We start from the raw sequence: 12,955 nt of genomic DNA on the forward strand, positions 1-12,955 counted from the left end.
GTTCTGTGTGGAGTGTGTGGGATCTAGTGATGAAGTGAACCTTCACAGTTAAAGACTCCATGTGTGTCAGAGAAGACAGCTGTCTATATCCTACAAAGTGTTCAAAACCTGTTATAGATGATGTGTAAACGCATGAATAAATCATTTACAAAGCGTTCTACATCCCCTAATCTAAAGTGTAAACTTTTCATCTCTTGTGTTACATATCACTTGTAGATCTTTGTTACCTGTTTTAAATTATTTGTATATGCACACAAGTCATTTATAACACTTTCTGCATCCCCTAATCTAAAGTGTAGACTATTCATCACTTCTAAATATTTTACATATCATTTGCAGATCTTCATAAATTACAAACTGCAGTTTGTAAATTGACCGTGTATTTGCCATATGCAAAGGTTCTGGTATACCTTTCAGTTACAGGATATGCAAATCTATACAAATCCCTTATATTATATTTAAACTTTATATTTTGCAGCAGGCTTCAGATTCTGAACTTTCCTCAGGCAAGCCTCATTGAGGTTTTAAACCCCCCACCCCCCACCCCCCAACACAAAGACATACTAAGTACAGTTCTAAGATCATTCAGGGAGTGCACTTTCACCATTATCAGATCTGAAGATTTCACCATTATCAGATCATGTCGCATGTTGGCCAAAATATGTTCCATGGCCACATTATCCACATCTTCCCATTGGATGCAAATGTCTTCTGGGTCTTCTTGGAAAGCCTGTCTCTATGTCTTCATTGATCTTCCTTATTCGGTTGTTGATTCAGCCTATGTCCCTCCATCAGTGGCCACTATGCTCAGAAGGCTGATAAACTGCTAAACTTCCTCAATCAGCTCACCTCGAACCATCTGTGGACGTGGTTCGTGTACCTCCCACTCTCAATGATTGGTCTTCTCTGATCAACTTCCCAGTTTCTGCATTCAGGCTGATTGTCACTTTAGTGAATACGAACATCTCATGTAGTGGAGATGGTATATTTAAAGAATGATCAGGAATGCTGTTCTCTGGTAAGACAGCTGGTGAGGATAAAACTAGAAATTGATGTATACCGGACAAATAACGTTGAATAACTCCATGAGCTGAAGAAATAATTCTTGGGTTAATATCCCCCCAGCAAAATGAAGTAGCTTTGCAGGAACTAGGCAAGCATTGTCTCCTTAAATGTAAGCATTGAGAGACTGAAAATGATGTGCTAACATGAATAGCATTATCACACTATTGTTAAAAGCAATTTAATTACAAATGTAGCTATGCCACCTGCAGCCCTAGAGAAATAGTGTGAATAATGAATAAGCTAAATAGCTGTGTTAATGTGAACCCTCTTGAATCAAACTATAGCACAGTTGAAATTAATTCACATGTAGCCAGTGAAATGTCCATGTCATCAAAGTCCCTTCTTGGCAAGTTCACGTAAATCAGTCCTTGAAATGCCTCTCAGATAAGCAACTCATCTCCTTTATCTATGTACAGGGAAATACCACTTCACAAAGGTTATTATAGTCTCTGATTAAAATCATCATTAAAATCACCAATAAATCTGACAATGACTGTCTCACAATGGTTTCTAAACACAAGATCACAAACTTGCGTTTCTCAGGCTGACCAGTCAATACTTATGCGCTGTCCTAAATGTGCATCTCAGAGCACCGACCACCTCCACGGCAACTGGATCCTCTAAATGCAGCCGAAGCAACTTAATCCATCACAACTGGCTCATAAATTAGAAGGCGGGACCTATCGGCCACTCTGCATGCTGCACTTCCTCCCATTAGTGTTAACAAATATGCAACTTATTGCGACTTTCAGACCCTTAACGACTCTTCCAAGCACCTAGTAACAAGCAATGACTTATGTATAGAGATTTGTCAAACAACATCTGGATTATAAATCTGAATTTAACAGAGCATTTTGGTTACCATTTGGCAACGGAATATACGAATGGTTTATGCAATATGTGGTATTAACCTACTATGTGAGCACAGAGAGTAGCAGAAGAAGTAACAATAAAATGCTGACACTAGCTTGAATGCAGTGCAGGTAATGAATAGGCTAAATGGCATATAACATCATCTAGTGATATTTAGCTACTCACTTGATTCCAAACAATGTCTTTTCTACCTTTGTTGTCATTGAAGGTGGTAGTCACATTGCTATCAATAGAGGGTCAGAAAGCTCTCAGATGTCATCCGAAAAAGGTAGCAAAATTGAATGAAAAATGATTTTATTTGGAATGACATGAGGGTGAGTAATTGACTGAATTTTTTTTTTTTTTTTTTGTGAACTAATCCTTTAAAATGATATGTAAATGGAAAAATGAGAGCATAATATCTTTTAAACATGGATTGACACTGAAGCTTAAAGAAACGCATTAAAACATCCACAGCTCATAGGTCTACCTGCAATTACTATTAAGCACAAACTAGTATAGAGCACTAATTTGTGAGAAGTCGAGACGGTGTGGGTCACAAAGTAAACCAGCTGGGGCACTTTCAGCAAGTGTCGGGGAGTTCATCCTGTCCCTACTGAGCCCAAAGCTCCTGCTGCTACATCTGCACAGTCTCACTCTCACCGAGGTGGCTTCAATCAAAAACTAATGCATGAAACACTTGACACCTCTCGTCGTTTGTTCTCATTCTCCTCGCTCTAAGCACCGCTCTTTTATCACTGCTAGAAAGATTAGCTTAGCTAGTCAGCAGCATGTTGTGTTTTGGTTGCTGGTATGCTGTTTTGCTCCTCAGCAGGCTGTTAAGCTTAGCAAGTGAGACTGTCTCAGTCATTCATCATGAAAGACTTTAGTTTTCGACTAACATCACCACAGTTTTTTCAACAAACGCCTCACATTACCAAATAATCTGTGCCAAACATTTGAACCCATCAAGGTTCTGGACAAGATTTTCCTCTGATTCTTGGGAGGAGAAAATCGAGGCTAAATCAGGCTAAAACTCCTGTAGTGTGAGCCAGGCTTTAGCATAGAAGCAGGGAACAATGGTTGTGTTTACATGTGCAGTAGCAGTATTTTAAAAGGGATAAATCCAAATTGTTGGATGATTTGTCAAATTTACCCCCTTAACCTGCTTCCAAACTTCATGCCGTAGGCTATGCATCAGTTTTCATTTATACTTTTTTGTTGTTGTCCATGATGACCTACAGTACACATGCAGTGTCCATGGGAATGTTGCTTGTGTAACCCGCAGACCACGGCAAAATCCGAAGAAGAAGCGGCTCATCTGAGAAGCATTATAGCCGTGCAAATTAATATCAAACCATTAAATCATTATTTAAAAATACAAAAGGAGACAATAATGGAACAGAAGAAGATGGCATTCTTTCCATCTCCACGACTTGTATCACGGCAGATCAACATTGTTTGTCGCGGACAACTATTGATGTATAATGCTATGTAGTATAATAAATGATAAGACATTTGTTCTTTGCTTTGTTTTATTTTATATTAGAAAGTGTATATTACATTAAATACATATTATTATATTAAAATGCACAAACACACACAAAACTCAAGTATGGGAGGGGGGGTTCTAGCAGACCAATCACAGTGCTTGCGGTCCACGTAGAAGTGATGCGATTTTAGATTTTGGAGAGGTGCATGTCAGGCTACGTTGTAAGGTAGTGCTTCTATGTGTAGGCTACGCCGTAGGTCTGATGCAGAAGTATAAATCAGCCTTAGATTATTGCAGCTGTGATTTACCTGTGTGTGCAGATGCAGAGCAGACAGTCTGGAGCTCAACCTCATCATGTTTCTGCTCTGTCTTCCTGTATTAGCATGAGTCCTGATTCAGCAGCCTTTAATGAATCACATCACTATCTTTACATTTCCAATGTTAACACTCGCTTTGCATTCTAGCCTGAGGCACAAACCAAGATCTGAATAAAGCATACATTGATCTACTTCTTAAAAATGCTTTAGATATAGGTTTTTTTTTTTTTTGGGGGGGGGGGGGGGGGGGTTGCCTTTTTTTTTCATTTTTTCAACATTAACATGAAATAAAGTAGTATTACCGCCTTCATACACAAGTTATAATAATCAAGAAATTAATCTTTTCTTTCCCCAAGTTAAAATTACTTTGGGAGAAGAAAGGAACATAAAAATGGGATATTAAAGGGATTATCCACAATGACAGTCTGTCATCTTTTACTCAGTCTCATGTCATTACAAAACCATATGAGTGACTTTTACAGAACAAAAGAGACACATTCTGAAGATTCTCTGTTAAGTCAGTTTTGAAAAAGGATTCAAAAGCACCATCAAAGTAGCCCATGTGCACTATTTTGTATTTCCTATTTAACATTAATTCTAACATTGAGTTGAACTCAGCGAAACAAACCATCTGATTGGTTCATCAGTCATGCACACCAGTTTTGTGAACTGAATCAACAGATTTATTGAAAAGATCTGACTCAAAACAACTGGTTCTGAAATTGCTATATAACATTTCTTATGAATGCACAGAGAAGGCTTGATTTCAAGTTTAACTTAAATTAGAATTTTGACCTTTTCCTCACTCAAAGATACTTCTAGGGCTTCTGTATCCTTTTTGTATTAAAACAGTGTGAGTAAGCATTGACAGAATTGAGCCTTTAAGACATCTTTAAAGCGAAGTTGTGGCCTAATGGTTAGAGATTTGGACTCGTAATACAAAGGTTGTGAGTTTGAGTCTTGGGCTGGCAGGAATTGAAGGTGGGGTGAGTGAATGTACAGTGCTCTCTCCACCTTTGGTACCATGACTGAGGTGCCCTTGGGCAAGGCACCAAACCACTGACTGTTCCCTGGGCACTGCAGCATAAATGGCTGCCCCCTGCTCTGGGTGTGTGTTCACTGTTGTGTGTATGCACTTTGGATGGGTTTAATGCACAACATGAAATCTGAGTATGGATTACCACTTAGCTGTGTGTCATGTCACTATTCATCTAAACTTACAAAATGTTCTAGAGTGATAATCACATTATGTCCCCTTTCCTGCCCTGCTTTCTCCAGGACTGTTGTACCTGAAGACAGTGTTTTTGCTTTAAATGTCAGTGATGGATTAGCCAGCTGGTCAGGGGTCACTGGCAGCCATGTAGTTTGTAATGGCCAGAGTTGCGTGATTACCGGTGCTGATGAGTTGACTGAAAGATGGTTATGCCAGGAATCAATGAGCCTGTTAATACCGTTTTGGCTCAGAGTGCCTTTTAAGAGATCCAGCTAATCGCAGCAGGCAATTTAATTGAGCAAAGATACCGGTGTAACTCAGACGGAGCTCTGACAAAAACATTCATTCAGACGTCTGTCTGTATGTGACTATGGACAGAAAGTGAGATTTTATCTATTTTTCTTCTCTTCTCCCATGTCGTAAGGTTTCTTAAGGGTGAGTTTCAGTTCAGTGCTTCTCTTGAGGTAAATCAGGTGTCTGTATAGACGTAGGCGTTCTGCTAACATCAAGTCTGAATGCAAAGAAAGCAATATTGGCTTCTTTTTTTTCACCTTCTCAGTCACATAGACTGAGACTTTCTTAGATCATTTTACATTTTACATTAGAGAGGGATTTAAGTTTTTTCTTAACTAGTTGTATTTTTATACAGCATAATGTAAACTGGCTTTAAGAAAACACCCAAAACAAGCTTGGAAGTTAATACCTATTTGTGGAAAGATTATAGAGAACACTTTAGTCAAAATTCAGTACATAACAGCTTGCAGTTTACCAGAAGAACAGCTCGAGCTGCCTATAGCCTCCATTAATTTCAAAATCCCATTTCCTGTTTCCAGACTGCAGGAGTGACATCTAGTGGTCAGGTGCAGAACTGCACGTATTCAGGGCTGTGCTCTGAGATTAACTTCAGTGACTCATGAATCAATAGTTACTGCTGTGTCTGTTTCATAATGAAATCTGATGTAAATCTCAGAAGACAGAGAGGCATGAGACTAGATGCATCTCAATATAATCCATTGCAGCAGGCTTATAATATAAATCCAAGGTTTCCCCTGGGGCTCCATAATGGTGATGCAGGGGGTCAGTGAAGAACTTTCTTAATTTTTCAAAACATTACGTAACTATTTGAATCAGCACAGATACTGATAATGTACAGTAGTAATGTTAATCATGGATATTAAAGAACGTTATTCTAAAGCAAGGGTCTTCGATCTTGATGGATGTAAAGATGCCACAGGGCCCCAAGTTTCATATTAAATCAAACTGTGTGGTATTGGGTTAAATAACCCTGACCAATAATAACATGCATTTTGTGGAAGTTAACTTTTATCAATTAATTATTAATAAAATTAAAATTATTTATTTTTAATAATTTTATTATTATAGATATTATGAATGGTTGAATTTTAGTTAATTATATAGCCTCAGCCATATCACCATTCAGACCAAGACTGTTTTTTTCCAATGAAGCTAAGGGTTGAACCTGCTCAGTACATGGATGGGAGACCCCCTGGTGTTAGTGAAGCCAGCAGGGGGAGCTCACCTTGTAGTCTGTCTGGGTCCTAATGCCCCAGTATAGAGATGGGGGACACTGACAGCCAAAAAGCTTCATCTTTTGAATGAGATGTTACACTGAGGTCCTTACTCTCTGTGGTCATTAAAAATCCCATGGCCAAATTGCCCCCCAAGCCCTTGACATTCATGACCTCCTAATAATCCTCAACAACTTGATTGGTTCTATGGGTGTGTTTTACTTGCCGTTAACATGCAACCTGCATCAGGATGTTGTCCACATACAGATCACCATGAGTCGATTAAGCAGATCATCAGTCAATCAGAACACAGCGCGTCTACACTTGCCAACATCAGCTGATTTCTCTATCTGGATCCAAGACTACAGGTCTGTAGACTTATTTTCTATATTTCACAGAAAAGACAGATCCAAATGGTTATCCAGATAGAAAGAAGTAAGCTGATGTTGTCAAGTGTAAATGCGCCGTGTTCTGATTGACTGATGATCCGATCTGATTGATCGGATCATGGTGATCGTATGTTAATGCCAAGTGTAAACGCAGCCTATGACTCTCCACCTGTAGCTAGTGAATGGTGAGTGCGCTGGCACCTTGCATCATCCAGGTGGATGGTGCACACTGGTGGTGGTTGAGGAGAGACCACCCCCACCCAACATATATACAGGTGCAGCTCAGTAAATTAGCTCAGCTCATTTATTTCAGTAATTCAACTAAAATTGTGAAACTCATGTATTAAATAAATTCAATGCACACAGACTGAAGTATTTTTAGTCTGGTTCTTTCAAAGTTCAGTATTTGAAGTCTTATTTTGATGTAAAAAAGTGGATATTTAGAAGTGAGTTGTTTACCTTAGCCTGAGACTGTCTGTCTCTGACAAAAGACTGATATCGGGAAACAATTGTGGCAATTTCTGTGATCATGGTTTCTAATCATTGGTCCTATGTCAGACAGTGAAAGAGGTTCAAAGGTAGCCGTTGTCACAGTCATGCAATCAAAGATCGCCTTCCATAGTTTTCTGACAGAGTCAGAAATACAGCTTGATCATCACACAGTGTTTGCTGCTACGACCCACTTTTTTACCACTAGCACATGCTGATGATGTTTCATTCTTATATAATAACATGCGTCATAGCATACAAGTCAATAGGTCATTATCGTACAGTCTACATGAACGTCGTTACCAAGTTGATTAGGTCCATGTCGCACACTGTGATCAGCATTGATCTTACAGGATGGCTAAAATTGTGCAGTGTGTAGAAGGCTTTACTTTAGTATGCTTTACTTTAATTAGTCTTCATATTAAAACTATTATATTGTTTATTCAGACTGATTCGCGAACACAGAATGCACACAAACCATAGACAGTATAAAAACATGGACTAAGTGTCCGTGACATCAACCATAGGTTTACGAAGAGCGTTTTTGAAGCCAAAAGTAGGCGGAGCCGGCCATCGCCATCTTGGTGGTGACAGCAGTGGCAATCCACCTGTCACTCAAGTGGCCACGCCCTTAATTATGCAGAACTTTAAGGCTTAATATAATGTAAACAGATAAGTAATCACCCCCTCACAGTTGTCATGAAGGACAAAATTAGCTATATAGACCAAAAAAAAAAAACATTTGCACCAAGCTGTAAACATATTTTTTTCTGCTGTATATTTGGGCATTTTAACATAGTCTATGGGATTGACTCCCTTTTGCAGTCAGCCTCTAGCGGCAAGTTGACGAATTACAGTTTAAATGGATAGTTCACCCAAAAATCATATTTATGTTATTAATAACTCACCCTCATGTCGTTCCAAACCAGTAAGACCTCCATTTATCTACGGATATTTAAGATAATATTTAAGATATTTTAGATTTAGTCTGAGAGCTCTCAGTCCCTCCATTGTGTGTATGGTATACTGTCCATGTCCAGAAAGATAAGAAAAACATCATCAAAGTAGTCCATGTGACATCAGAGGGTCAGTTAGAATTTTTTGAAGCATTGAAAATACATTTTGGTCCAAAAATAGCAAAAAATATGATTTTATTCAGCATTGTCTTCTCTTCCGTGTCTGTTGTGAGAGAGTTCAAAACAAAGCAGTTTGTCATATCTGGTTTCCGAATGAATCATTCGATGTAACCGGATCTTTTTGAACCAGTTCACCAAATCGAACTGAATCATTTTAAATGGTTTGCATCTCCAATACACATTAATCCACATATGATTTAAACTGTTAACTATTTTAATGTAACTGACACTCCCTCTGAGTTAAAACAAATCAATATCCCAGAGTAATTCATTTACTCAAACAGTACACTGACTGAACTGCTGTGAAGAGAGAACTGAAGATGAACACTGAGCCAAGCCAGATAACGAACAACAGACTGACTCGTTCACGAGTGAAGAACCGTTTCTGTCAGACCCGTCCGATTCGAGAACCAATGAGCTGATGATACTGTGCATGTGTGATTCAGCATGAAGCAGACTGACACACAGAGCGTCTGAACCGAACTGATTCTTTTGGTGATTGATTCTGAACTGATTCTGTGCTAATGTTATGAGCCCAGATAAACCGAAGGCTTGCAATCATCGGAATTGACGCCATTATGTTGAGCCCAAAAGAACCGGTGAACCGTTTTCTTCAACCGATTTATTGAATCGAACTGTCCGAAAGAACTACTGGTGTTTTGAAAACCGATTCAGCCGGTTCTTGATTCGTGAACGAGTCATTATCTGGCTTGGCTCTGTGTTCATCTTCAGTTCTCTCTTCACAGCAGTTCAGTCAGTGTCATGTTTGAGTAAATGAATAACTCAGGGATATTGGTTTGTTTTAACTCAGAAGGAGTGTCAGCCAAATTTAAAAAGACTCAAGTCATTTGTGGATTAATGCATATTGGAAACACGAACCGTTTAAAACGATTCAGTTCGATTTGGTGAACTGGTTCAAAAAGATCCGGTTACATCGAATGATTCATTCGCGAACCGGATATGACAAACTGCTTTGATTTGAACTCTCTCACAACAGACACGGAAGAGAAGACAATGCTGAATAGAAGTCATAGTTTTTGCTATTTTTGAACCAAAATGTATTTTCGATGCTTCATGACATGACATAATTATGATTTTTGGGTGAACTATCCCTTTAAGTCACTTCTGTATGGGCATCACGAGAGAGCGGGAGGATGCCGCTTGGCACAAACACAAGAAGTGGAATTTATCGCATGAACCAATAACAGCTGTTCATGACCACACATATCTAATCATATAGCAATGGAGGCATTACCTCCCCTCATTTGACTTTCCCCCATTCATTCTCAATTACCCCCTAGTAAACTCATGCCACACTTTAGGGGGTCTGTGAAAACTCCTTGGGCTCTTTATTTTTGTACAAAAGTTTTTTTTTTCTCATCCAATATTTTGAGGAGACTGCCTCAGTTTCCTCTTCAGAGGAAACGCATCTGCTTAAGTCCAAGCATTCTGTATACTACAGCTAGATGCTGTCAATGATGCTCAACAAGTTCAATCTCATTATTTCTTAAACAATAAAACCCACTGAAAACACAATATATAAACCATTCATGCAAGGCCACACACAGGAACATAGTGAGGCTTCTAGTGTTAAAACAGTGATTTTCCATTTGTAATCGCGGCAGTATCTTCTTGGCGCTCAGGTCCAGTTCCAGCAGGTGAGTGCAGGCCCAGTTAATAAAGCACACGTCTGCTCCCTGTGGAAATCAACCACAACCTGACCTACAAGAATGACTCTGTTTTCTCTCCCTACACACAATGTTTTATTCATGAGGACTTTCACTAGATATAGTCTCTGATTTCCTTTTTTCCTTTGAGAGAAACAAGTCTTTCTTGTCGGTACGTAGATGCCCGGACCCAATCACTTCTAAGGTCCCTCTGGACTGATCCCAGACCTGTAGTCTCATGTCCTGCTGTGTGAAGTGAGGTCAAAGAACAGTGATTTCACTAATATAAACTGTATTGCTAGTTGTTCCCAGGTTACATAAAGAATTGTTTTCCCTCCGCAGATTAGAGCTCCTTTTAACAGCGCAATAACTTGCTTTCAAGCTTTTCTCCCAAGAGAAATATTGTTTTGCCTTCTCTGAGCTCGGTCAGTGTACAGCCATGTGAATTGTTTTGTACATGGCAGGTTTATCAGAGCAGCCACTATCCTTAACATTTTAAAACATGGTTCAGTTTATTCATGGACTTACCTAAAATTGAAACTTCAAATCTGAAGAACACATTTATACCTGGTTGCTACATCTTGGGTGTTCTCATCAGTCTATCATCAACAAATAAACCAAAACAAGATACAATAGATAGATAGATAGATGTTTTTTAAGATATTTCTTTATATAAATATGAATTAGTGTGAATGAATACTTTTCTCTTTCTTTCTAGATCTACATTCCTTGCAGAACTGCTCTGATCCTGGCAAATGAGGACATTGATTTCAGACACTGAGGACTGTGTGGATGAATGGAGCTGATTCTTGCATCATATCCCAGAATTCTGTGCAACCTTACAGTACATTTGCTTATGTTCACTTGCAAACACTGTTATTGCCTCACAATGTTATCCCATTTTTAGTTTTAACAGAATATTTAAACTGCTCTTCTCCATATAACGAACGTTTGCTGTCACTGGTCCCCATCTGCTTACGTTTCATTGGCAGTCTGCTAAATTTTCAGTTTTGTGTTCTCCAGAATAAGACATGCAGGTTTGGAATGACATGAGGATGAGTAAATGATTACTTTTCATTTATTCCGTTCAAGGCTTTTTTTCTACTAATTTGTTATAAGAGGGGAAAATGATAATTTACAGAAGGTTATTGTAATTTTACATTACAAAAGCACAAAAAATAGCTTTTAATGTGCTGGTATGAACATTCATGCTAGATGCATTCTGATTGGATATTGCTTGCATTATGACATCGGCAAGGTCATTTCTCTCGCTCTCCCTTCATGTCTCTATTCATCCTGTTCTCCCTCTTTCACCCCATAACCTTATCCTGTCTTCACTTAGCCTTAAATGCCTCCAATCCATGATTCTGATTTAGAGGGCCATTAAAAAGTTTTATAGCACTGGGTGACATCATAGGCCAGTTGGATGTGCTGGGGAATATGAATCTCCTGGGCCTCGCAGAGAATCTAGTGTCCTCTCCAGGGAAGACGAATAATTCCCTTGTAACCGTTCCCTTGGGTGTGAGGTCTCCGCAGCTGTTCTGACTCAACAGGAGACCAAAATCTCACCTAATTACTCTAATTAACACTTTTTTTGCCTTAATGCATTTAATTAAATTGCTTTGGTTTAATCTATCACAGCACTTTAATTTTGCCAGAGCTCTCAGCCCAAGCTTTTAAACATTAATAAGACAGTATATCAATATTGAAGACATTCATGTTCTTATAGTGGAGTTTACTGCTAGCGCAAACAGCAGCCAGAGTGGTCAAATATATAAGAGGGGAGGGAGACCAATTGTGTGCATGTACACTCATTTTGTATGCTGTAATTAATTTTCAGTTTTAATACTTGTCCAATTTTTCCTTCAGAAATAAAGCTTGGTTAAAATCCAAATTTTGATTAAAGCCACCTTTCCTTGTAATGTTCCAAAAATGAATTACAGAAACATTTTGTGGAAGGACACAGTTAACTGCCTTTGTGAGTGAGATATTTGAATCATTCACTGAACTGATTTGTTTAAAACACTCATTCAGGACATAGCACTTGAAGTTAAAGAGCTAAAGTAGAATCGTTAAGACTCTATGGTTTTCATTGAGTTTAATAGTTTAATTAGTCACAGGTGTATGTAGGCCTAGTTTATATTGTATTTATTTACTGAAGTATATGTATTCATCGTAGGCTCAACCTTCTCAGTTTTGTCTGCGTGTGTTCCAAATAAACGCATTTTGTCACGTGAACTTCAACGAGTAGAGTTCAAAGAATAGGCAGCAGTGAACACTAAGGGTGAATCTCAATAAATTAGAAAAGTTCATTTATTTCAGTAATTCAACTCAAATTGTGAAGCTCGTGTATTAAATAAATTCAATGCACACAGACTGAAGTAGTTTAAGTCGTTGGTTCTTTTAATTGTGATGATTTAGGCTCACATTTCACAAAAACCCACCAAAACACTATCTCAACTAACTAGAATACTTAATGATTAAAAAAACAAACACATTTTTAGTGAATTGTTGGCCTTCTGGAAAGTATGTTCATTTACTGTACATGTACTCAATACTTGGTAGGGGCTCCTTTTGCTTTAATTACTTCCTCAATTGGTGTGGCATGGAGTTGATCAGTTTGTGGCACTGCTGAGGTGGTATGGAAGCCCAGTTTTTTTTGACAGTGGGCTTCAGCTCATCTGCATTGTTTGGTCTCGTGATTCTCATTTTCCTCTTTACAATACCCCTTAGATTCCCTCTGGGGTTCAGGTCTGGTGCGTTTTCTGGCCAGTCAAGTACACCAACACCATTGTCATTTAACCAA

General features: G+C 38.6%; 1 protein-coding gene across 1 annotated transcript in view; it reads left to right on the forward strand.

The window, feature by feature from the left end:
- gbe1a (glucan (1,4-alpha-), branching enzyme 1a) overlaps nucleotides 1–12,054 on the forward strand; it is a 138,113-nt gene extending 126,059 nt beyond the window's left edge. The window contains exon 16 of the mRNA XM_052566505.1: nucleotides 10,868–12,054. Within this exon, the coding sequence (XP_052422465.1) occupies nucleotides 10,868–10,930 (63 nt within the window). The 3' untranslated portion in view covers nucleotides 10,931–12,054. The remainder of the gene's footprint in view (nucleotides 1–10,867) is intronic.
- The last annotated feature ends 901 nt before the right edge of the window (nucleotides 12,055–12,955 follow it).

This window comes from Carassius gibelio, chromosome B10 (assembly GCF_023724105.1).
Source record: "Carassius gibelio isolate Cgi1373 ecotype wild population from Czech Republic chromosome B10, carGib1.2-hapl.c, whole genome shotgun sequence".
Lineage (NCBI taxonomy): Eukaryota > Metazoa > Chordata > Actinopteri > Cypriniformes > Cyprinidae > Carassius > Carassius gibelio.